The sequence below is a fragment of the Grus americana genome, chromosome 1 (genome assembly GCF_028858705.1).
Source record: "Grus americana isolate bGruAme1 chromosome 1, bGruAme1.mat, whole genome shotgun sequence".
Lineage (NCBI taxonomy): Eukaryota > Metazoa > Chordata > Aves > Gruiformes > Gruidae > Grus > Grus americana.
The window spans coordinates 70,138,318-70,163,393 of NC_072852.1; the positions used below are offsets into that span (position 1 = coordinate 70,138,318).

The 25,076-nt window shown below is 46.7% G+C and overlaps 1 protein-coding gene across 1 annotated transcript; it reads right to left on the reverse strand.

Moving 5' to 3' along the window:
• Window positions 1–16: 16 nt before the first annotated feature.
• Window positions 17–23,346, reverse strand: BID (BH3 interacting domain death agonist). Its single transcript, XM_054821856.1, has 6 exons — window positions 23,194–23,346; window positions 7,914–7,982; window positions 5,718–5,913; window positions 4,297–4,442; window positions 2,352–2,555; window positions 17–988 (listed from the first exon to the last, which is right to left on the reverse strand). The coding sequence occupies exons 2-6, from the start codon at window positions 7,920–7,922 to the stop codon at window positions 977–979; spliced, it is 567 nt and encodes a 188-aa protein (XP_054677831.1). The 5' UTR covers window positions 7,923–7,982; window positions 23,194–23,346; the 3' UTR covers window positions 17–976.
• Window positions 23,347–25,076: the final 1,730 nt, after the last annotated feature.

Sequence of the window (25,076 nt, forward strand, 5' to 3'; positions counted from 1 at the left end):
ATTCTTAAGAGCTGTATTGCCATGAGAACTGACAATTTTATTTAACTTAAAAAACCCCACAAAATATTTACATCCTTTCAAAACTTCTGAGGCAGCTGGATCACAAGTGAATTACCTGCAATTACAGGTATGTTTCAAACAACCTGAGTCCAAGTTTGTTTAACCTGAGATGTGAATGCACTACAATCATAAGAGATGCCAGATATTCTTCCTGATGCAAGGCTGATACCTTCTTTCTCTTTATAGCAAGATATTCTAAAGCTAAACACTTTTCCTCAAGCATATCCAGGTTGTAGTATTCCCTGAAAGATTTTTCCTTGTACCTGTCCCCTGCCCTTTTCTTTACAATTTGTCATTCAGTTTTATTTTTCAAGCAAGCAGGGGTTTATGGAAATTGATACTTCAGCTTTCCCTGGCTCCCTGAACATCCCTACCTCCTTTAGGATTGTTTCCTCTTGCTGCCAGCTCCCCTCTAAGAGACCTGATTATTATTTTTTCCCCCTTGATCATCTGTGCTGATCAGCCATCCATTCTACAGCTTGAGGCCTTCCTGGGAACAATTAACACTCTGCATGGCTCAGCTACAGCACCAGAAGCAGGGCTGGGAAGAGCATAACTAAAGCAAAATGCTACAGCTCATCAGAAAAATTACTGAGAAGGTAGGCTCCATGCCCACAGCATTTCCTCTGGAGGCACAGGCTAGGGTGTGCACAGAGTCTGTTACTGCTAAGAACATAAAAAGAAAAAACTATTGTAAAATGAGAGAGGGCAAGCACTACTCCTTACAAGTACTGGCAGAGCTGGCACACAGCTCGCTACCGTTATTGCTGTGCTAGTCTACAAAAGCCTATCTATGTAGCTCTGCCTTCCCTTTCACAGCTGTATCTCAGAAGTTAAGAACAGAAAAAGTGATTTGCATGTATAAAAGTAAAAAGTCTTCGAGAGTCCACATTCTCCACACCGAGGGCTGGAGAGCTCACTCACGCAGCTAGAGGGAGAGAAACAGAACCAGCATTAAACACGGCACGGCCATGCACCTGCCTGGCCACCCTCCCGCCTGAGGAGCACAGCAGCAGCCTCTGCAAGTCCCCAGTGCCTCAAACCCTGTGGCAACTCTGCCACCTGCTGTACTGCACAGCTGCCATCACCCCTCAGCCCCCCCCCGTTCTGCGCTAACAGCAAGGAGGGAGCTGGCACCAGCAGTCCTGGGGGAAGAGTGTGGCACAGCCCCTGGTGCCCAGCTCTAGCCCCCTCTGAATACCACTACATTGGGGGGGGTGAGCAACCAGCAGCCCTTTGCCTGCCCTCCCTGCGCTGTGCTATTAGCCTGGTGTGGCAGCACTCCATGGAGCAATAAGGCAGCATGAGGGCCAGTCTCACACACTAGTGACAGGTTTCTGTGATAGCAGCACCCCTGAGCTAAGCTCGGTGAAGGGGAGGGCAGTGCTGAGAGACACTTCAGTGACACTGTGCCTTGCTGCCTGGGAGAGAACAGGGGTGCTGCACCAGGCAGCTGCCCAGTCTCATGACACAGGGAGAGCTGGGCCCCTCTGCAGGTCACTGCCAGCGCTGTCTACGGCAAGGCTGCAGTGCAGGGGTGTCCCACAGACCTGCAGCACCCACAACCAGATTGCCACTGTTCCATGGGGTGGCAGGACCACAGCCCTGACCACTCCCAAATCTCATTCCTAAGTAACTACTCTTAGTATACACATGTGTGCACACAGAGGAGATTTCTTCCTCTCCCTCCCGACAGGTTAGCTACTGAAGCTGGGGCCAAATGCCCTATAGCCTCTACCCTGGCTTGACTGCTAGCCCCACCTATCCTGCAGCTCCAAGCAGAGAACAAAGATGGAGCTGCCATTTCCCATCTGACCATTTCCCATTGTTCCTCTGCAGGTGCTGTTTCTCGGGCAATTCCTTTCCCCTTTCCAGTTCTGCCAAGCTCTGGGGAGCCCAGGAAGGCAACAGCAAGACCTCAGGCCCAAGACATTTGTGAAATACAGCCATCAGAGCTCAGGTCAGGCTTTCCTTCCTCAAGGGCATGATTAACCTGAGTCTTACTGACACAGCTCCCTGAAGAGGAAAAAAGGAGCAATCATGTCTCTGCCCTACAGTTCACTGGCTGTTTCGAGAGTGGGGCAAGCAGAAGCTGTGACATGTCCCCCTCAAGCCTCCCTCCCTCAGCACATTAACCTGCAGAGTTCTACAGTGACTGGCATTCCCTTCTGGCCAAACCTCCAGAGTACTACAGGGAAACCAGCAGGCAGCTCAGAGCCAGGCCACCCCTCTGGGAATAACCTAGGCCAGCTAAGAGGCTGGCTGTGCCTCACACCAACGACAGTACTCACCATTCTGACAATGTAGTTGTGGAGCTGCTGGCTGATGTAGTTCACAGTAGTGCTGAAGACACGCTGTAGAAGGGAGGGCATTGTATTCGCAATTTTTTTAGTTAGGACCATCGCCAGCACCAACATAGCCTTCTCCTGCTCCATGTCTGAGGGGATGGCTCGTGCAAGCCCTTCCACTGCCTCTGACATGCGCCGGGTTATCTCCTGTATGGAGGAAGGAGAGGGATCTCAGTGCAACAGCTGTGGAAGAAAGGGGTCCCAGCACAGCCTGCTGGCATTCTGCTGGTAACTGATGTGCTTGTTCTAACACCTCACAGGATGCTGCTCCCCTTCCTCCCGGGCATGGCAGCCTGCCTGTTACACACCCTGGACGGCAATAAGGATGACTATCTCTGAGGTCAGCTGCTCACCCAAGACAAAAAGAAAGGGAGACAACACATGTACCACTGGAAAATGCAGATAGCACCTTACACACAAGGGTGCAACAGCCCCCTCCTCCCCAAGGGGTTGCACCTAGCCTGCCAAGTCCTGAAATGGCACAGGAATGCTGGGGCTCCCAGGAAAAGGCAACCCACCTCAAACATAGAAAAGATCAGAGGTACAAGCTTAGGTGGGGACTGGAAAGGCAGCAAAGTGAGTTTCACAGAAAAACATTCACATAGGCAGGAGCTAGGGAAGGTGACCAAGCATGAAACAAAAATTGCCTTGCTCCCAAGATCAGTGGAAGATCAGTTTCCCCAAGAGGGATGATGTGCATATGCACACATTAAGTTACACTAATACTGTGAAAAAGCAAGGTCCACCTAGTCAGAAGTTAGGTTTTTGTCTCAGCCTTATTGAAGGCTGAAAGGTTAGGCAATAAATTCGACGGCCTGAAACTTAACTGGGTTGAGAACAGGACAGCAGGAGTGGGGAATGGTCAGACTTTGCTGAAATCAGTCTATGCAGGTGATAAACTCTAGTAGAAAAAACCCACACCGCAAAAAAATCAAAAAAGATTGCTTGAAGTCATTAAATCCTGCCTTTTTAACAAGAAGGTGGACCCTCAATTCAAAGACAGCATTAGCTTGTAAAGCATAGGAAACTTCATCACAGGCAGAGAAAGCCAAACAAGCCAGAAAGCCACAGTTATCTTGAAGATGTCAGAAAGGCTCTGTGGAAGCAAAACTGTGGCTCTTGATCCAGATTTGGATCCAATCCTTAGAAAGAAAAAAGAGGGATGACTGACACAAGGGACCTCAAGCTCTGCTTCCCTTGCAGAGCAGTGAGGCATGTTAGATACTGGGCCAGGGTCTACATCACACCTATTGGTGGAAGAACAACTGCATCAAAGAGGTGGAGATGCCACCTAGAAAGGCCTTCTCAGCAGGCCACCCATCCAGGCCAAAACCCACTGCCACTCCCAACATTGACAGCCTATGAGCTAAACAGTTATGGCACTAGAAAAGGGTGTCATCACATGCTGTCTCTTCAGCATTCAGTAACAAGCACAAGTCAAGCCTCTGGCACTAACACTGCTCCAGTTTTACCCACATGACGAGCAGCAGACATACAGGACTCAGCACCAAAGTCCAAAGATCTTAAGGACAAATACTAAGCCTTAGCCAGACAGTTGATTTTCAAAGCTAAGCCATTGGGCCAACAAAACAAGGACAAAATGCCTCTGAAAGTCAGTCCTTCTGCACCACTACCTCAACTTCACCATCAGCAGAAAGGAGATGAGTCCAAGGAACCCAATTTGCAGGGCAACAGCTGCCACAGGATACAGCATCACCTCTAACAAATCTTCAAAGGTAAGCATTTGGGCTGAATTTTAAGATTGCAGTAATTAAAGCAGCAAACTAGCAAAGATACAGATGTTGCAAGCTTGCGGCTTCAAAGTCACAGCAGGAAGGATGCACAACATTTCAAAGGGGAACAGCTAGTCAGGTTGCTTTTCACTCACCTCTCCAGACAGATTCTCATTCAGAAAGTGCTGCACTAGATCATTTACTACTCTTGCTTTGATTTCTTTATCAAACTGGTCTCCAATCTCAGCGAGCTGAGCAGCAATGATCCGGACAACTTCTTCATTTACCTCAGGGTCAAACACTGCCAACACATACCGCAGGATTTAGTACACAGGCTGTAGTCAGACTAGGTTTGGTGCAGGTAAGCTGATCCGTAGCATTTCGTCCATCTCCATTAACAACCTCCTTCCCACCGTACCCCCAATCACTGTGCGTTTATGACAGCTATACACACTACAATTCCTTTGTGTGCACTCAACTCATCTATTACAGACAATGTGCAAACAGGTGGTTTTTTATCTGTAGTTTACCTAAAGTGCAGCCTCACCCTGCCCAGAAAAACACTACAGGGGAGGTCAGAACATCTCCAACCAAAATTTGTACAGGACAGCTACAGCCAACACCCTGCCAAGAGAGGGGAAGTGAGAGAGTGTGCATGATTTTTTCAAGTGACCACTGTTCAGGAATACAGCATCTCATAAAATCACAGAATAGTTTGGGTTGGAAGGGACTTTTAAAGGTCATCTGCAATGAACAGGGACATCTTCACCTAGATCAGGTTGCTCAGAGCCCTGTCGAACCTGACCGTGAATGTTTCCAGGGGTGGGGCATCTACCACCTCTCTGGGCAACCTGTTCCAGTGTTTTGCCACCCTCATTGTAAAAAAAATTTCTTCCTTATAGCTAGTCTGAATCTACCCTCCTTTAGTTTAAAACCATTAACCCTTGTCCTATCTCCTTTTGGCAAAGCTCCCCATTGTCACTTGGGGCATGAGACCTATGCAGATTCATATGAGGGAGGGCTATTTACTGTAGCAGTTCCTCCTCACCCTGCTCAGGTCAAGGTCAACGTGCCAGCTGACACATCACGGGCAAGGGACAATAGCCATCCTGCAGACGGCTAGTGAAGCAGGAACAGTACCAGAAACAGCTTCCACCACACTGGCAGAGCAGAAAGGAATTCACTCAGTACCAGAACAAGAGTTGTTCCAAAATCCTAGCCCAAGTACAGATACTCCCTGAGGGGCAATGCGAGGCCTAACTTAACTGGTTAATACCACACTCCTTGAGGACAGCAATCATTAGTACCAGCTTTGTCACCCTTGTCTGATGCGCTGCAGACAAAACCCCTGGATGACAGCTGCTCTAGAAACCCATGGGGACAAAGCGCTCAGCACTAGCTGTCTTATCCCAAGTGTTAAAATCCCAACCAACACAACCACCAGCCACCACACTGTAAAGTTTCTCAATGCAGAAAACATTACTCCTCTGAAACAGACCAGCAGCAAAGATGGGAAAAGGGGAAAGAAAAACACCACCTTCAGAGAGGCACACAAGAAGGAGAAAAGAGCACTCACCTAGCTCACCATTCTGCAAGTGGCCGCTCCGATTGCCATCAGTCTGAAGTTCCACCTCATCATCGTAACAGTAGCAGGGGAAATGTGTTTTTCCCTGGTTTTGGAGGGACTGCAGTTGCTCTCTGAACTTGCAGTCAGAGGATACCTCCAGGAATGTGTACAGCAGTGCACGCTCCATCCGGACAGATCCATTGATCTTACACAAGAAAAAAAAATCACTGTTAAGCCCATGTCTAGGAGGAGTCCCACTCAAAAGCTCTATGCATATGCTGTTTTTCAACCCTAAACACGTTTTTCTGGCCTCCTTTGGGCATCCTGAATAGCATTAGCCAGGGAGTCCACAAGACTAACTCCTGGATGTGTACCCACACAGAACTGTCTGATGGTGAGTGAGGGATGGCTCTGCTCTTATAAACCAGTCGTGGAAGAGTCAGCTCACCTTCTCCTCACATCTCCAGCTGTGGAACTGACAGAAACCTTGATCAGAGCTCCTCTTTTGAAACAGATGTGTACTCAGCACAAACCACTCACTTCCTCTATTCAGACACCTGTGTTTGGAAAGTTTTTACCCCTGTATTAGGGAATTGGGCATTCTACTTCCTGTGCATAATGAAGCCAACAACTCCCCACTTAAATGTAATCAGAGCACAGCAGTAACAAGGTAGGAAACAGAGACAACAGATAGCATAAACCTGCAAAAAAAAGTTCACATTTCTTCTTCTTCAAAGGAATCAGGACTAGCTCCATAATAAAGCTGTTCAGCTCCCTGTAGAGAGCCAAGCAGGTGCTCAGAAGAACAGTGATGGTGAGATGGCAGATCACGGGTGTCGGTATCACCTACACTGGCACATTCACCCCCAATAAACAGACACACGCTGCCTCTATGGCCGCGCACCCTGCTGCCTTCAAGCAAGGCGGCACAGAGTGCCCAGATTAGTTAGGTTGGGGAAGTCCACGAGGCAGGCAGATTGACGTGAGCAAGAGGTCCCACTGGAACGTGGGGCCTCATAACCAACAAAGGCCTCTGTAGAAAACCAGAAGACTGTCCAATAATTTTAGTTAAGCAGCTAAGAGAGCAGGATGTCATGTAAGCACAGAAATAAAGTGAGAAAAAAATCCTTACTCTTCTATGCAGACTGTCTGCCTATAAGAGAAGGAAATGCTTAGGCTTAATTGTAACTAGGGAGAAGAATCAAGGCTAAAGTAGAATGGTTTGTCTTGCCAGCTGCATTGGGAAATCAATATGCAACCAGAATGAAGCTGATAATTGAAATGGAGTTTCAGGTACCTTTTGGTGAGTGGAACCTTGCAAGGCCACCTATATCTACACAGCTGTATCAGTAATATCACACAGGATCCATATTGCCAAGGCAACAGTAGCAAATTTGGGACAAATTTATAAAAAGTAATTAAGGACAGGGTGTTTACTCAAGAGAAGACTGGGCAGAGAAAGGGAGGAATAAAGACAATAAAAAGGAGAATCCAGAAATGGAAACAAATAGAGAATAAGGTATGTGATCAGTCAAAGATCAACAGAAGGCACATCTTTCATGATCTGAGCATGGATGCAGTACAGACAGCAGTGAAGCTCACCTGGTGACCCAAGCTCACTGGGACACCAGTGGCGATCCCCTTGAACAACCCACTGGACTAGTCATCAGGTTTATATTCAAAAGGCTTGTGGGCAGAGCAAAGAGGGTTATAATTGTACCCTAACACTAGGTGGAGTGAGGAGTATGTTAGACATTTCAATAGCAGTTTAATGTAGTTAAGATTTAAGTGTGATGAATAGTAGCTTCATAATTGTGATTAATATTTCACAAAACAATGCAATAAATTGATCACAGTGGTGTGTCTATAAATTTTATTTTTATTAGTTTTACTAAGTTTTAGCTTAATCAATAAACATGGTAGCCTCTTAAATAGCTACATCTCCAACCTGCAGTTTAAAGGGCGAGTGTCACACTGAAGGTAACAAGGAAGCAGCTTGCAAACTAAGTGGTTCCATCTACTTTTCATCTGTATTCATGATGGAGAGGAGCAGTGTCAGGGCCCCTGTAGGAAATCTGATGACAATGAGGAGGACACAAGCCAGCACTTTTTGAGGCTCATCCCCTTTGAGGTATCTTGGAACAAGTGCACAAGAGAACCACTGGTCACTGTGAAACACTGACTTCAGTCACGTTTGAAACTAACCTGTTCCATGACGGATTCAGAGACAGAGCAGCTCGTGGCACCCTCTGCTTCAGACCAGAAGTCCTTGCTCTGCAAAAGAATGAGAAATAAAAGGGTGAAATGAAAAAAAATTCCCATAAACCCACATCTTGCAGCAGCACTCATGGGTCTGGTCACGTCTTGTAGAAAATGACCCTTCTAGTGATGCATACCCATATTTCTGGAGAGGAAAATCACAACTGTCCCAGCAAGAAGGACCATATTCGCTTGAATGAGGGGCATGAAACTCCTTCCTGACAGATGCATGGAAGATAGTGGAGTAACATGACCTATAAACGGGGCTTTAAAGCCAAGAGGTGGAGCCAGGGAAGGGAGGAATGATCCTTCATAGTGCCAGAGGCTGAAATGGAAAGCAGTGTTATCACAGAGGAGTTCCTGAGCACCTACTGAGCACAGGTGAGCTGCTCGGGTCTGTGTGCACAGCAGCATATTCTGAAGTGAAACACCCAGATGACATTGCAACACACCTGCAGGACTCCCAAGTGCACCACCGCCCCCACTCCCATAGAGAGATACATGTGTATACTCAGACTTATTTCAATACTTTCCAGACAAATACCTAGGAATGGGGAAGGTTGGATCAAACGTCAAAGGCTTCTAGTTACATGAGCACAACTCTGCTAAGCCTCCAGGGAGGCCTACTAGGAAGAAGGGAGAAAACAGGACCCAGGTCACAAGCTCCTCTGCTCCCATGGTCCATTCTCAGGGCTGACAACCTTTGGCCTGTCTTGTGGCTGGGCAGTGCTCAAGGGAAGAGGCATGCAGGGAGGGCACAGAGCACGATACAGAGGGTGGCCTCACTCATCCACCAAAAAGGGGAGCTGCCCAAGCAGTCAGACCACCAGCCCAAGCAGTCGCAGCTGGTACAGGAAGTCCCAGAGCAAGAAAGGTGTGAGAGCAGCACAGCAAGCACCAATAACACAAAACCATCTAGCAAACATCAAGGCAGGGAAGATAAGAATCCTGCTTGTGAGCTTTGCATTTGTTGCCTTAGATGCAACAGTCCTACAACTGCACACAGAAGTCTCCGATGCAAGCTGGCTTCAAGGGCAGGGCCTGGCTGAAAGTGGGCACTACCTTCCCACCAGGCCTTCTTCACTGAGGGCAATAACCTGGCTGCTGCACAGGTACCTTCTGACCAAAAATGGGGCAAAAGCACCAAGGAGCCCAAACAGATGGTCTGCTAACCATCAAATACCTGGTAACACAGTACCTGTTTGTACTAACAACCCCTGTTTTTAAAACTGTGTTTTAAATAGCTAAGTGCACTCATCGAAAAGAGGAAGCAGAAATGAATTCAAACTCTGAAGGAAACCACAGTAATAATTTCAAGACACCATGAATCTCCCAACTTTTCAAAGGCTCTTGGAAGTCCCCAAGACCAAAACACAATCTCAAGTATGTCTAAAACACAAGATAGCCCACAGGCAGCCTCTTAACCATGACCTTCTTTTCATTTAGTTGTTACATCACACTAATAGCTTCCTAAAACACAGGCTTAGCCTTTGCTGCTTTGCATTTTTCTCTGTTCCATTCAAATCCCTGTTGCTGCTACTGACCTCTACCCTAAAGAGTGCACTGGCTGGGGACAGTACAGTCCTCTTCTCTGGGACCTGACATGGCTCTGAAACTGGTCAGGGTGACCCTTCTTCTGGGCTTGACCTCGCTGGAGGAGCAACAGATGTTAATTTAGGTTGGACAACTAGAGATTTAGCATTGAGTCTGTGGCAGGACCTTAGCTTTGCACAAACTCCTCAGGAATTGTCCACATCGGCAACATTTCTGTAGGCCAGGCAAAGCCTCAACTTGCACATATTTTGGTTTTATATATAACATTTATTTTCAAATCAAAGTAATTCAGCCCAAAAGCAAGGTTTTCATGTTACAGCTAGTAAACAGTGGATAGGCTCTGATATTAACTCCTGCTGAGTTAAATGCCACTTCCTGAACCATCACAGCTTAGACCACGGGAAGCCTGAAGTAGTATTGAGCCTCTGCTACCCACATCCCATTTGCCTTGAAACCCACATTCATCACAGCCCTTCTTGGGCTCCACCAGTATCGTCACCCCCACTCATCCCTAGCCCATGCCAAAAGCTTCACATGGGACCACAGCATCACTCTACAGCTGATCAGATTAACCCACACTGGCTAATTTGGGCTGGTAATAGCCAGCTGACTTCATAACATGAGTACGAGCTGAACAAATCTCCCAATCTTTCAAGGTGCAAGAAGTCGCACCACCCTCTGTTCACACCACGTTACATACACAGAGGGACAGATGTTCTCCCACAGTTCAGGCAGAAGTGTGATGCAACACAAGCCACTACAGCTGCAAGTTGCGCAGAAGTGGCCAGATGCGCTGGTGAAACTAGCTGAGCAGCACCAAAGAGATTTCTCACTGGCCAAAACTTTACAGCGACACCTCTTCCACCCAAACCTATCCAAACTGTGCTAGGATGACCTGCTTTTTCCCACTGATGAGAATTCCAGTAAATTGCTGGAGGGCAAGCTGAACAGTCAGGTGGCAATAAACAAAGTAAAACATCAGCCTGCAGAGGGACCAATGTAATCTTTCTTATAGCAAGAGGATGGAACAGAAATAGAAGTCAAGACACATCCTTGGCGGGGGCGGGGCGGGGGGGGGAGCGGGTTGCCACCTGCCACATCTTTCCAAGGAAAGCTCAGAGTGTGGCTTTGAAACCCAGACTCCCTACATTTTTTGGTCACACTGTTTCATGGTGCCAGGAAACTCATTTGGTTCAGTCCAAATGCTCATGCAAGAGGCAACCAAAAAGAAATGCACTATTGTTTTTTCCCCACTCCCTGCTTTAAAAGAAGCACTCCATCGCAGGAAGGAAAAGAGGCACACTGCTCTATTCCCAAAGCAGAAAATACAAGTCAAACAAAAAGATCCAGATCTATTCCGGGCATGCCCATAAAGCTAGGCCCAGAATGGCAGGGCATAGCAGCTCTGCACAAGGCTGTGCAAGTGCATCATCCACACCAGCTTACTATGCTGACTAGAAGCTGTAAGAGGAGCTTGAGCCTGTCTGCCTGTGCATGTTCCTCACATTAGTTCCCGGAAACATGCAGGAAAGGTGCCTGGCTATAGCTCTACAGACCCAAATAATGTGTTTTGAAAGCTCTTATACTTTTCCAAAAGAGGCAGAAGCTTATACACTGGTTATGGCAGAAAGGTCCTCCCTGGGTGCCCCACACAGGCAAAACACCTGGACAAGAGCCTCAAAGTAGACAGAAAGGAGCTGAGCAGCCCCTGCTCTGCCAGGGTACCTGCTGCACCCAGAGGTGTTAGTGTGCAGGGGGAAGAGACCTACAATGCATGGGGGTTCTTCCCTTCCCCTCAGGGAATCATCTCATCTCTGTGCAAAGTTAGACACTCCTCAGGGCAGGTCCACAGAAATAGAGACATTAAAAAATAAAAACCACCCATTACAGTTGCAAATTGCAAGTTTGTCCACTCCTGCACACAAGCAGAGATAAGAACTGTCAGAAAGACAAAAAAAAACCCCACTGCACTCCAAAGTACTTACATGGTAAAAAATTAAGACAAGGAGGCTTGAAGATAATCATTTCACAAACTCTTCCCTGAATGAAAGAATCACCACCCAGGCAGTGAAAGTCCCTGAGGGGTTCCAACCCTCAGCTAATAAAATTCTGCTTGGGTGATCAAAAACACACCTGAGAACAGGAAAAAGTATTTCTTTCACACCACAAAATGGTTCCCTACTACTACAATACAGGGCCATTTATTTATTTATTTCAGTTAACTAGCAATTCCAGAAACCTCAAGATTTAGATAATTACTTTGAATCAATGCAAGGGGTTTGGATAGTCACAAAGTTCCTCCTGAGAAGTCAAATTCATTAATGGAATTTCAAAGAAAAAATGGACCCCTAAAGAGCAAACCCCAAAGAATCAAATGTAATCATGCTGATGCCACCTGAAGTTTTTAATCATTAAGACTTTGGAATCCTGGTAGTTTTAAATTCAGATTAAGACATTTTCTGGTGGATGGAAAAAGTTACCTTATATTGGGTGAAAAGAATCTTTAGTTGGAGAATGAGAAGAGATGGAGATAAAGGCTACAAACACCATCTGCATTCAGAGTGAAACTAGATAATTTACTAAAGCTGCTTCAGGGCTGCTGAAAGTCTTGGGAAAAATAAATGGAGTATGATTTTTTTAAAAATTTAAATACCAATTAGTTTTAATACATTATTCCTTTTCACACTTTCAATTCACTGATCAGACAAGTGAGCTTCACGTGTTAACAACTGCCCCTGAGAAACCACTAGGTGCCTTGAACCATTCAACAGATAAGACTACAACCAGGGTTTTCAATCAGTTCTTTCCATTTTTCCAAGGGAAAAAAAAAAATGGAGGGAGTATTTTAACACAAGTTTAGGACCCTTAAATCAGCTCTGAAGAGTCAGTGCGGGGCATGTCCATTCTAACTCAACATTGTGTTAGGATGCAGGGCTGAGAGAGGCATATGTTTAATATACACAATTAGTCAGAGGAGCACATCCACCAGTCGCTTGTCACTGTGAAATTACAAGAATTTATTCTACCCCCATACACACCAGTTTTCACAGGAGAGAATTATGTGGATGCTTCCCCCAAACCAAGTCTCCAAGACTTCCCTCAAGGCAATCACAACTCTTTAGATAGGGCCGAGTACTTCCTGAGTGATGGTACGTACTGCTCTCCTCCAGCAACACAGGTCCTTCAGGTCTGGTGTCCCATCTTCTGTTTCTCCCTCTCATCCCCAAGTTGTATTAGTCCTTAAATCTTACAAGGAACTCACCAGAGCAGCTGTTCTCAGCTGCGGCCCACCGATGAGGGGTGGCACCACTATAGTCAACAGCAGGCAGGGCCAGAATCCCCCCTCTGACTCCGGGCTTTAAGGAGAGACAGCACTGCAAGTTTGCAGGGTGGGAAAGAGGGAGAGGTAGGACCGCAAGACAATTTGCACTCCATGGCTCTCTTTCACACCTGCCTCTCCTCCTGCATCAGTGAACTACCTCTTGCAGTTCTGGGAGGGGTAAGCCAAGGGAAAAGCCTCATCCACCATACAGCACTCTTCTCCCACACCCCTTCTGGTAGTGCCACACCATTTTGGGAAGAGAGGCAGCACTGGCCACAGTTGTGCTGGAGAGACCAAACTAGGTGGTCCCTGCCATACCATTGCCACATACAACATATTTCAAGAGCAAACACTGCAAGCACACGTTTTTATCCTCCCAGGTAGGGAGCTACACATGGAAACAGTACAGCTGCAAAGCATGCAAGGTTTCAGCTGCTCTAAAACCAGCCTGGGGTTCTGCTGTACCTCCAGGCACTGCAAACGTCAGCAGCAGCACCCCACACGGCAGCAAGAATCAGCCAGTAGCATATGGTTACGTGTTAGGGGCAATTCTCAATAGCTCTCAAGGCTGCCATAAACAGGACTAGGTCCCAGAATCCCTAAAGCAACAGTGCTAGGACACCCTATAAATCAGCTTTCATCCCTTCTTCACACTTCTGTTACATCTTCAAGACAGCCCAGAGAAGAATCCAGCCCACGATTAATACCTCTGCTTACCATCACTTTTCCTTCACCACTCCTTACAGCTCAGCCTGTGAGATACTGTTCTCAGTTGCATCAGACACTGTCTGCTTATGAAAACATACTCTTTCCAGCAGCAAAGTCACATGCCTGCAGGACTGCCTTGTTTAACAACTTGTCTGGATTCTGAGACACATCCCATATGGACACCTGGACAGACACACTATCAGTCAATGGACCTGTTGTGTGAGTTGTCAAGATACTTATTGTTATGTCTCACATTTGAGTCAGGAGTGAATTAAAGTCTTCAAAGCAGAAACTGCAATAAAGCATCAGTCACTGACAAGGAAAAAAATTCCAACCTGTGCACTGCTTTCTCTGCCTGGCAGCTGAAAGGTAAGAACTTTATTTTTAGCAGTCAGGATGACATCATTACTGGCAGAAATGAAATGGTGCCTATTTGTCCCTTCCTGGACCTGGAAGGCTCTAACCTGTCTTGTAGGCAAACATTTCATTATTGAGCTGCAGAGCTCTTTACAGAACAATGCATCCTTTTCCAGGTAGGGAAACTGAGGCACTCGATGATGCGACCTGACATTTTAAATCCACATATCAAACCATAAGCACTCAATTTCATTGTTTTCCTGAAAACTTGCCACAGGCACAACTGCTTTACATAACCAGCCATTACTGGAAAGCGAGGGATAGAAAAAGTGCCACAGACTCATGAAGTTCCTTATTTGAGAATATTCTAAGCTGTGACAGACTGCTGTCCATAGCACTTCAAGTAATGACAGTGTAAGCAAATCCCACCTCATACAGCCCAAAGTCCCCAAAGGAATCCCCATCACCCTGCCACACCCAATTTCTAGACTATAAACCCAAGAGGAACTAAACAGCCCAAGTAGCAGCCAATACCAGAGCTTTTCCTCATATTTCTCTAGCTATGGAAGAAGCCTGACTACTCCCATGGCAGCTGCACGTGCACTTCAGACTTTGCAAGGAAGGGCAGGGAGGGGGAGAGAGAACTAACAGCTAAAGGAAAGATAGCTTGTTGATCTGCAAAACAGCACAGAGATAAATAAGTAGGAAGTAGTCATAATCACAGAAAACCTGCCCCCATCACTACTCAGCCTGCAAAGAATATGGCAGCCTGTAACAGTACCCACGATTTTGCCTCATCTGAGACCTACTGTCTGCCTGGCATAGAATTTGATTCTAGGCTTCAGAAAGAAAAGCGGAGTGGTAGGGGAACAGAGACATTGCAATATATTAGCCAGGTGAAGGATGGGCTGAACAAGCCCCTTTGTGCATCTATGGATGTACATACATGTGCTACTGTGAAACCAAAGTGATGGTTTGATACAATCTGCTTAATACCAAAGCTATTGGCTTGGAGTGTCTCAGGACTCTTCCCACCATAGGGAAACACAGCTTCTAAACTACAGGCATTTTCTGTACATTTGCCTCTGAGGGAGGATACAACATCAATAGCTTCATTTCAGAAGTGGCAAAACTGACAAGCCATGGGCAGAATACTTTGAAATGCCAGCAGGTCTGTGGCCCAGTGCCAAACAGATCACATCCCCCACGTACTTGTGATTTATTTGCTAGACTTTTAAGAAAGAGACCCTGCTTGTCAGGAACCACTAGACTGCTTAAATCCACCCTTCCCTGCTCCTCTCAAGCATGACTGCTGATTGCTTGAGGCTGTTAGCTTTTGTTTCTCTTCCTTTCAGCTTTAGATTGCATCCTCTAAGATGTGAATAATGCCACTACCAATCACTACAGCAAAAAAAAAAAGCACTGTTTGCTCATAACATCTTTGATGCAAAAATACATTGAAACATGCTGAATACTTCCTGCTCCTAACAGTTTCAGTGTATATTTACCTTCCAGTGTTACTGAAACTCTAAATGGAACACAAAAGCCCAAGGGATGCTTGTCCGACTACCTCCTTAGCTGGGGCATCTTTACCTTTGCTTCTTTATGCTGCCTTAGTACAGACTGAACATCTCAGCTTGGACATTAAGTACTCTCAGTTGTGTATTTTGACTCAGAAACACACTGCACAGTTTGTTTGATGGAGCTTTATTTTCCTTTTTGAAAGAAAAATTTTATTAGAGACCATTCTAAAAAGAAGGTTCCAATTGGCCTTTTTATCAGAGATTTATTTCAGCTCCCCAAGGTCTGCTGCTGTTTCACATTAGTTTTCATGATGACATGAATTGTAGCAATCTTCTAGTTATCAGGGCAGTACTTTGACTTCTTAAGAGGAAAAACATCCAACTTCCTCATCAACCTTCATTTTCATTTGGCTCAAAATGCTCTGTTGCCCAGCCCCTACACAGCATGCCAATGAATAAGAAGTAACACTGCCATATTACTAATTCTCTAAAAAAAAAAAAAAAGCAGGCAGGAACTTTTGATTACTGTGGTTTCTATATCAGATCTGTGATGGAGGCAGCATGACTGTTCAGTATTCTTCAGAAGCCAGCCTACAGATGCAGCTGGGCTGAAATTGAGCCAGCAGAAAGCCTGCATCTCAAATTGCCCCAAAGCTTGGAGCTGGGATTTGGATTCAGCTAACTAGAGATGGACCCAAATGGAATTTGCACACCTCCATATTTTGGGCATGTCCACATCTAAGCAGAAGGGGCAAGATTTGGATCTTGACTGCCACAGTGCAGATGTTTGTTGGTTTTGTTGTTTTTTGGGTTTTTTTTAATCTGGGACTGAGCTTAGTTTTTCCCCCTCTGGTGTTGAGCAAAGAAACTCCAATCAGGCAAACCCACTCTGCATTTCACCTCCTCATAAATATTAAGAAAATGCTTCTATGTTTTCTAAGGATCTGGCAGGAGGAAGCAGAGCAAATGCCAATGAAAAGGCCCCATCACCCTCACAAAACTGCTGGTCTTTACAAGGTTAGCTTTGTGTTCACAAACCCAACTGTATCAGCCCAGCAGCTGCAATACAACCCTGCAGTAACATCACAGGGCATATTCATGCTGCTTTTACTGTTTGCCTCTTGGAAATGACTGGAAAACAGGAGAGACTGAGGAATCACAGCTCCAGTCTTTGGACATTACAAAGGAAGGAAAAATGGACTGAGAGCAGGGAGCTCCTCAGTAATGTGGGTAAGTGGTGGGTCCTGGAACAAACTCCAGCCATCACTGGTGATGTGCAAGTGACAGTGTCAAGTGAGAAATGCAAGGCTTGCTTCCACATTTAGAAGATGCCCCTGCTGGGGCATCAGCACTGGACACTTGCACTCTGGCATGCTTTTACAGTTGAGCAGCAACAAAGTGCTCAGTCCCTGGACCAGAGAGGACAGTCCCTCTTACCACTTGGCAACAGTGCCTCTGACAGATGCAGGTGCCACTTGGACAGGCTCTGACAAGAGCTGCCAACCAAAAGACCTCAGAAAGTGGGACTGGATACAATAACTGTTGTACCACCTAGAGGACAGGAATATCCTTATTTTAGTTTTAAACACATGTACTACTGTTATCATGTGCCAGCATGAGCACAGATCATCCATCAGAAAATCAGGGATGCCACTTCACATTGCAACTTAGATGCATTTCATAGCTGATATTAGCAGTGAAGAAGAATGTAAGTCTGTCTTATCTTTGCCTGACTGGGTAAGCAAGGAAGGAAATTGATCAAAGAGAATGAAAAAATCAAAAGGATGGCTGTCTGGACACAGGTGGCCACTAAACAGTGGCACTCACTCTGCCTTTGGTTACCTTCAGGCCATATGACTAGACAAGAACTCCTCTTCCAGACTCATAAGTACCAGGAATATCTGCACTGTTATCTGAAAAGAAACCAGAAGCTACAAAGATGCTCACAATGGAAAAGTTTAAATACTGGATCACCACGAGTCATCTGAGAATCCACGTCCAAGGAACAATACATTGTTAAAGAACCTGATCAAGGCTCCCTGCTTAGTTAAAACAAGTATGCTGATGCAACAGCCAGGATAGCACTTGAGAAGCTACTAAGCAACAGCTCAGTGCACAGAACAATTTACTTTCAAGAGGACTTTTACAGCTGGTACACCCCAGAATGATTTACATGGAGCCTGTTCACCTTATCAGACTTGGAACATTCACTATAAAGAAAAGACTTAAGGCACTTCTGGAAGAAAGGGTACAAAACCAAATCTTCACAGCTGCATGCTTATTTGCTCTGAAAGCATACACAACCCTTTCTCAACATTTGACATTTTCATGTTTTGGAGAAGCTGTATTTTAAATGAGCTTCCTTCCTCCTAAACATGAAGTATTTTACAGCTATAACATCTCTTACATTCCTTACTTTTATGAAGCAACCATGTAGCAGTACAGACAGCCAAACAGACAATCCTGAGAAAAGCCTCACAGCAGTCCTTCGATTACACTGAACACACTGGCCCTTAGGAGAGTTCTCTCCCAATGTGTTGCATTGCAACCTCCTACTCCCAGCATGATAATTAAACTGATGAAACCAGTGAAAAAAATCAAAATCATCTTGAAGGAATCTCTTAAGACAGGAGGCCCAGACATCCTGAAGAACCTCAAAGAGGAAGTTGTGCATCAAACCAGGCAGCCAAAAATGATGGTAACTCAAAACAGCATTCATAGCCCTGATCAAAGCCTTCTGACAGAAGCTCCTCATAAGCACCGTGAGCATAAAAGAAAGCATCATCTCTTTTAAACACCTTTAACATGATATACAGCTAAGAAAGTATTTTCTTTCAAAGAAACACGGCAGGAGCCATTTGGAAACTGTGACAGCAGAATTGCAGAACAGTTGCCTCCAGGAACACGCATTTCCTACTGCTGAGGCAAACCTATGCAGTTACACGAGATGCCTCCACATGCTGCATCAGTCTTCCACTCAACACTGCTCCAGGCTCTCTAGCTGTAGGTCTAAAAGCACAGTGAAAAAGTGTCAATTTTGCTAGGAGGAAACACATTTCATGTATGGTCATAATACAAACCATTTCACATTCAGTTTTAGCTTAGGAGGAAACAGATTAATGTTGAATCCCAGGAAGTGAATGTAAAACCAAAATACAGCAACTAGTTGATCTAAGTGAATTTGTTTTTTATGGCTGTTAATCTAAAGGTGTAACAACAATAACCCCAAACTACCAGGAGTTACACTGACTAAGGAACATATTTTCTCCTTTAAAGGACGTGAAAGAAATAGCCCAATACGTCAGAGACCTGGGCATTGCCCATTCACCATAAGTGACAGCAAGAGCATACTAGGAATTGACCAAAGGTCGCAGTGTTTTATCAGGAAATACAGCAGGTTCGTGGACACTTAAACATCCATGTGTGCAATGACTGCACACACAGTTCAAATCCCCTGCTCAAACCTTCAGTGAAGCTACATAAAAGCTCTGATATTTTAAAGGAAAGTGGTGAGCAAAACACTGGGGTAGGAGGAGCTTAAAGCCACAATGACACTGTCCTGTCTTGTGAGACAGGACAGCATTCCAAGCCTGTATTGAGGTGTACAGCCTTTTCCTTATGTTCGCAAGCAAGGACACTCCAACCAAAGCCCACCGTGGCCAGGAAGCACCCTGCACCAATATGGCACCTCATGGAGGTGACAGAGATAGGAAAGCCAGCAGACTGGATCAAGAACAGAAGGTACCAAGTGCCCAAGGCAGTGCTAACAACGCTCTAAGCCATAGGGTTACCGAAGAGGATAGGACTGAAGGATTCTTAGAGCAGCTGTCACAAAGAAGGGTGTGAAAGAGACATCAACACACCACTATGCTCTACACTTCAGCAATTGCTTCAAAAACCATGCAGGAAGCAGTGCATGCTATCTCATCCAGATATAAGGAGGTGTCTAATGCACATCACTGGCAACTACAGGCTCCTGTTCACTTCCCAATATAGTTGGGGGTAACAGCAGGATGTCAGGTTCACTACAGACATCTGGTACAAATCAAGGCAATCACAAAAGCTCAACAGATTGCTTTCAAACCTAAAGAATGAGATTGGACACTCTGCATGATTCATAACATTTCTTTTTACATTTTACCCCTCCTTTCCCTATCCTTCTCTAGTCTGGGTCAAAAAATATAAAAAAATAAAAATCTCAGTGGAAGGGACCAACTATACACATTCTGTAATCATTACTGATGAGTTTTAATTAAACCTGAAACCCAAACCCCTGCAACCCCCTCCAACCCCAAGAGAAGCCATTCAAAACTAACAGAGGATCAGACTACAAGTAGGAGTTTTGCACCTTTGGCCAAGCCACAAGTTGAGCTCCCTAATTAGAAATATTTGCATGTACTTGGCTTTGCACAGTACACGGAGAAGATAATTCCAGCCACAAAAACTTTGTAATCCGCCACAGACAAAAAGCCACAGCATGCTAAGAGAAAACCAGAGGAAGGTGCTTTGCAAAGACATATCAGATTTGCTGGTAAATTCTGCTCTTTCACTAGTTGAGGAACTGCTAACTGGTGGAAATGAAACCTGCTCATCTGCACTCAGTCCCCTTCAACAGAGAAGACCGTACACCAGGCTGATTCCCCTACCCCCTACTGCTTGGTAGTTCATACCCAGCAGCCACGGGAGCTGCTTTATCACAGAGCCACCACCTCACACCTGCTCCTCCACAGTTACACCAGCAGTCTTTGCACCAAGCATATAAACCTGTTATAGTTATTAAGCCCCTACCCCCTCATTTGATGGGGCACAAGTGGTAACTCCTAAACACCAGGCCACTCCAGGAAGGTCTCCAAAGGTGGCAGTTGCTAGATTTATGTGCCTGCCTGCTTCCAGATTAAACATTTTCATTTTATTACAGGAAAAAAAATATCTGTTTGATCTGCCAGCTCCTCAGACTCCTGCCGAGCATGGATGACTCCTGTATTCCTGTTACACAGGAAAAACACAATACACAGAAACAACATGGCATAAGTGACCCCAGGTGAGAGTGCTCAGTGAATACACACATCAGCCTTCCCTAATTATACATCACAGCTCTTAACTGTTTTGGGAGCTAACAGAAATAAAAAGCCACACTGAGCACCTTTACAAGGCTCTCACATTACCCAAAGGTGTGGTGTCCTGGTGCTGGGTACAGGTACACCTAATTCTCAAGAGCAGAGAATCCAGGTTTGCACAGGCAGCACTGGTGGAGTGTAGCACACAGTTCTGCTAACAGTGCATTGCGAGAAACTGAGCTGAACTTGCCCTCTCAGCTGTACTAGTGCCAGCTGGCCTAATCTGGTTGTAAGAAATTGGGAGGGCAGGAACCCAACAAAACCACTTAACCAAAAATCAGTCTTTTTTTTCTTCCTAAATTCAGATGTCACCCAATGCAAACACAAAGGAAAAGCCAAAGAAGAAGTGGAGATGTTCACACCAACCTTTCTTAGTACAGGGCAGCCTATCCAGAAGGCTTACAATCAGGTGTTACACTCTGCTTGTACACAATAGAAGTTTTTTGCCTTGGCTCACCCCTAAACCCTGACAATCAATTACTTTTAATGACAGACAAGAGATCTAGAAGAGAAGACAGGAAAATGGGAAGGGATAGGTTGCAGAAATTCAAGCAAATAATAAAGTGCTAAAATGCTTCTTTTTATACAATGCATTCCCCCAATGTTTTTGTATAACACCATCAGAGAGATCACAAGGAGTAGGTGTTTCAAAGCTTCACCCTAAAGACGACTCTGAACAGCATTAAACTTGTTATGTAAAGAAGTTGCCACAGAAAAAAGCACACACACCCCCCACCCCTTTTAATTAATACATTTTAAAATGTTATACTTCCACAGGCAGGTGAAAACACAGTTTCAGTCTGATTAGTGACAAAAAGTTAAAACAGAACACCAATCAGTCTTCCCCACAAGTGGACTTTTGCAAAAAGTCCTTTACCAAGAAAAGAAAAAAGGCAAGACAGAAGCTTTAAAAATAATTTCCTGTTGGGGAACCACCTCGCTCCTTCTTCCACCAAACATTTTAACCATTTTGAAAAGATAACAAAACAAGTATCCTACAACAAGATTGTGGCTCGGATATCCCAAGAAACACCAAGAAGAATTGCCAAGTTCTGAAATAAACACAGACTTTCTGGACTAAGACTTTAGTGATTTAAATAACTCTCAGACCTTGTACCTTAATTTTTTAGTTAAAGCTATCAAATTTTACACTTTAAAAACCCCTCCCCCAAACCCACCAGTTTCATAGCTGCTGTCATTCCCAGGCACAAAGACCATCACCTGACTACACGCATTAGAGAAAAACCTTTCTAAGGAAGGGGACCTGCTCACTCAGTTCTTTTCCACTTTGCTCACTACCCAGCTTCCTGCTCCAGCCTTAAGACAGTCACCCTGAATTCAGCATTGTCGTGGGGTCACAAGAATGTGAGCACTGCTCACAGGAAACAAAGAGAGAGCCAAGAGGCGCTCAACACCTTAACAGGCAGCAACAGCCACCTACACCTCTGTGGAAGTTAAGGAGACTGGAGGCAAGCACACCCTGAATTGACTCATCTGTACCAATCACCAGGTTTTCCTACAAGTTATAGAACTTATTAGAAACCCTTTCTCGCTGTAGCAGCCACTCCCACATCCTTCTGCTGGTGGAAAGCTGAGGCAAGCATGGGTCCCTCTGGAGTTGCTGCTACAGGATTAACTCTTTACTCTCCCCTGCCCAGCAAATACCTCTCCAATCTGAAAACTCTCACCAGGGACTGAGGGCGAGATGCTGGACTTTACCAAGCAGGACACGGCAAGAGAGAAGTGGTATCTCATAAACCATAAAAAGCTAAACGGAAGGGAGGGCAGTCTGCAACAGAAGCACAGAAGAGGGGCAGAGTGACTCGATTACGGCAGGCGAAGCAGAAGACGGGCCAGAGTAAATAGCAGAGCCGAGGCTCAATCGCTACACAGGCGAGAGCAGCGCGAATCGAAGAGCAGGACAGCGACCAGAGGGGCGCAGGGAGCCCGCAGCGACACAGAGCTATGGACAGCTTGAGAGAGCAGGAAACAAAGTAAAAGACTGCATAACTGAACCGCTGAAGAGCGAGGTCGGATTCAGCGGGCGAAAAGGAAACGGGGGGGACTGCAGGGAGGCAGAACAATTTCCACCGTCAATAAGAGAAAGCAGAAACCCCTCGCAGCCCTCCTCAGGGCCACTGACCGGTCACTTCCCAGCAGACCGAAGGGTTACAGGAAGCAACCGCGAAGTCAGGCCCTGGGGCGATCCGAGGCAGCGGCGCCGCCGGGCGCGAGGTCCCCAGCCGCCCCGGAGCCAGCGGGCCCGCCCCGCCGCGGCAGGCCCAACAGCCGCCCAAGCTCCCCGCTACCGCCGGCACTCCTTCCTGGAGCGGGGGCCGTACGACCTCTCTCCCCCCCCGCCCCATCTCGGATGGCCGAGGTGAGCCCGGACCACCGGGAGACACCGCGATACTCACCCCGCTGGCTTCCCGCCCTGCCCTCCCCCAAGCCCAGGCGGGCTGGCAGCGGCACTCGTAAGCGCCGGGGTCCCTCCCTTCGCTCCGCAGAGAGGAAAGGAAGGGGCAAACGCGGCCACGAAAGGCAGCGGTGACCCCGCAGGGCCCTTCCCGGAGTGCCGCGTCCCCGCCGAGCAGTGGCGCGGGCCGAGCCGCTCCCGCCACCAGGCAGGCGCGGACGATACTCACCTAGGCAGGAGCGAGCCACGGGAGCGGAGCTCTGCAGGCCCGGCAGCGCGGCACCTCCTCGCCTCACGGTATTTGAGCAGCACGAAGCCCCGCCCCGGAGGGAGGGCGGGAAGCAGCGGCACGCGCCGCCAGGCGGGCAAAGGGGCTAGCGGCCGGCGCGGGACAACGGCCGCGCGGCCCGCGCGCGGCGGCTCGGGGTGGGAGGGGAGGGGTGGGGGGAGGGGTGGGGGGAGGGGCGCTGCCCCCCGCGACGTGTTCGGGGTAGAGCGGGGAGGAGGCGGCCGGGCCCGCGGGTGAGTGCGGGGCTTTCCCCAGCGGGGCGGGGCAGCCCCAAGCCGCAGGGGTCATGGCGCGGCGGAGCGCCGGGCGGAGGGGAAGGCGGTGTCGGCTGCCTGCCCGTCCGCCCAGCGCTTCCTTAAAGCCCCCCCGCAGGGCTGCGAAACCGACCCCAAACCGCGGCGGGGAATTTCCCCGAGCGGAGTTCCTCTCCCGCCGGCACAGCCTCCTCGGACATACGTCAGCTCGGGGGGAAAGCAGTGCCGGCCTTCGGCCCCGCTCCTGGCAGGATTGTTCTGGAACTCAGATGGGTTCCGACCTTGTGCTTCTTGGCCTAAATCTCCTCCTGTCCCATTTATAACCACTTACATACTGCAAAATAAATTTAACTTTTCATTTAATATAGTTTTATGGGTTTAATATAGTTTTACTTAAACTAATTTTTATTTAATACAGCCTTACAGTTTTAACATAGTTCTGCTTAAAGCAATGCTTACTTCATGTTTAATACAGTTTCCCTGTCGTGCTTGCTCCTCTTCCTAACGTGCCAAGTCACAGTACCGCCTTCGGCCTTTGTTTTGCTACACAGAGCACATGAAGGATGTTTAATCAGGAAGGAGCTGATCATAGAATGCTTTTTAAAGTTCCTGGGATTCCGCAAAATGAAGACCAAACCAATTCTGATTCATGTTTGAGTCATGTGTTGACCAACGCATCAGGTGGCTTCATGCTGAGAATTATGTAGGGGAAAAAAGGGGCACGCAAGTATCTGCCAACTTTTGTAAATTCCAAGGAACTGGAGAGAAATTTACGTTTTTTTCAAACCGTTCAACTTGATCTTGGAAGGCCAGCACTGCTAGCACCGAGTAGGCAAAACACATACTCTCCCTTCCTTCTCCCCAAAGTATATGTATTTCTCTTGAGAAATCTGTGTATTCTTTTGTTTCTTGTATCTGAGTAATATAGATTATTTTATTATTTATCTGAGTAATATAGATTATTTTATATATTTGTATAGAAAATTTTAAAAATAAAAAAAGAGATGTGATCTTAGCTTACAGGAAGCCATGTCTGAGCCATTCAGAAAAGCACCACATACTCAGCAAGGTTGGAAATACTCGTTTATCCACTCCCTTGCTCTCCACAGGCATTTACACTGTTGCAAAGATGCCAAGGGAAAATGGTACTTTTTCCAGAGCTCAGGTTGGACAGGTTTTTTTTCCTTTCCTTATTTGGAGTGCTGTGTAAGAGAAGGGAGGCTAAGGAAGGAGGCAACTCTTCATCACTGTGTTGGGTTTGCGTGGCAAGGTTTTGGTAGTGGGGGGGCTACAGGGGTGGCTTCTGTGAGAAGCTGCTAGAAGCTTCCCCTGTGTCTGATAGAGCCAAGGCCAGCCGGCTCCAAGATGGACCCGCCGCTGGCCAAGGCCAAGCCAATGTGATAACATATTTAAGAAGGAAAAAAAACACTTAGAGAGAGCTTTTGCAGCCGGAGAGAGGAGTGAGAAGATGTAAGAAACTCTGCAGACACCAAGGTCAGTGCAGATGGAGGGGGAGGAGGTGCTCCAGGCGCAGAAGCAGAGATCCCCCTGCAGCCCGTGGTGAAGGCC

Coding starts and splice junctions, on each gene's coding strand:
- BID (XM_054821856.1), bottom strand. Junction 4,443..5,717: donor CTTGCAGAATGGTGAGCTAG/GTGAGTGCTCTT, acceptor ATGTGTTGGCAG/TGTTTGACCCTGAGGTAAAT. Junction 2,556..4,296: donor ATGAGAATCTGTCTGGAGAG/GTGAGTGAAAAG, acceptor TCCTCCATACAG/GAGATAACCCGGCGCATGTC.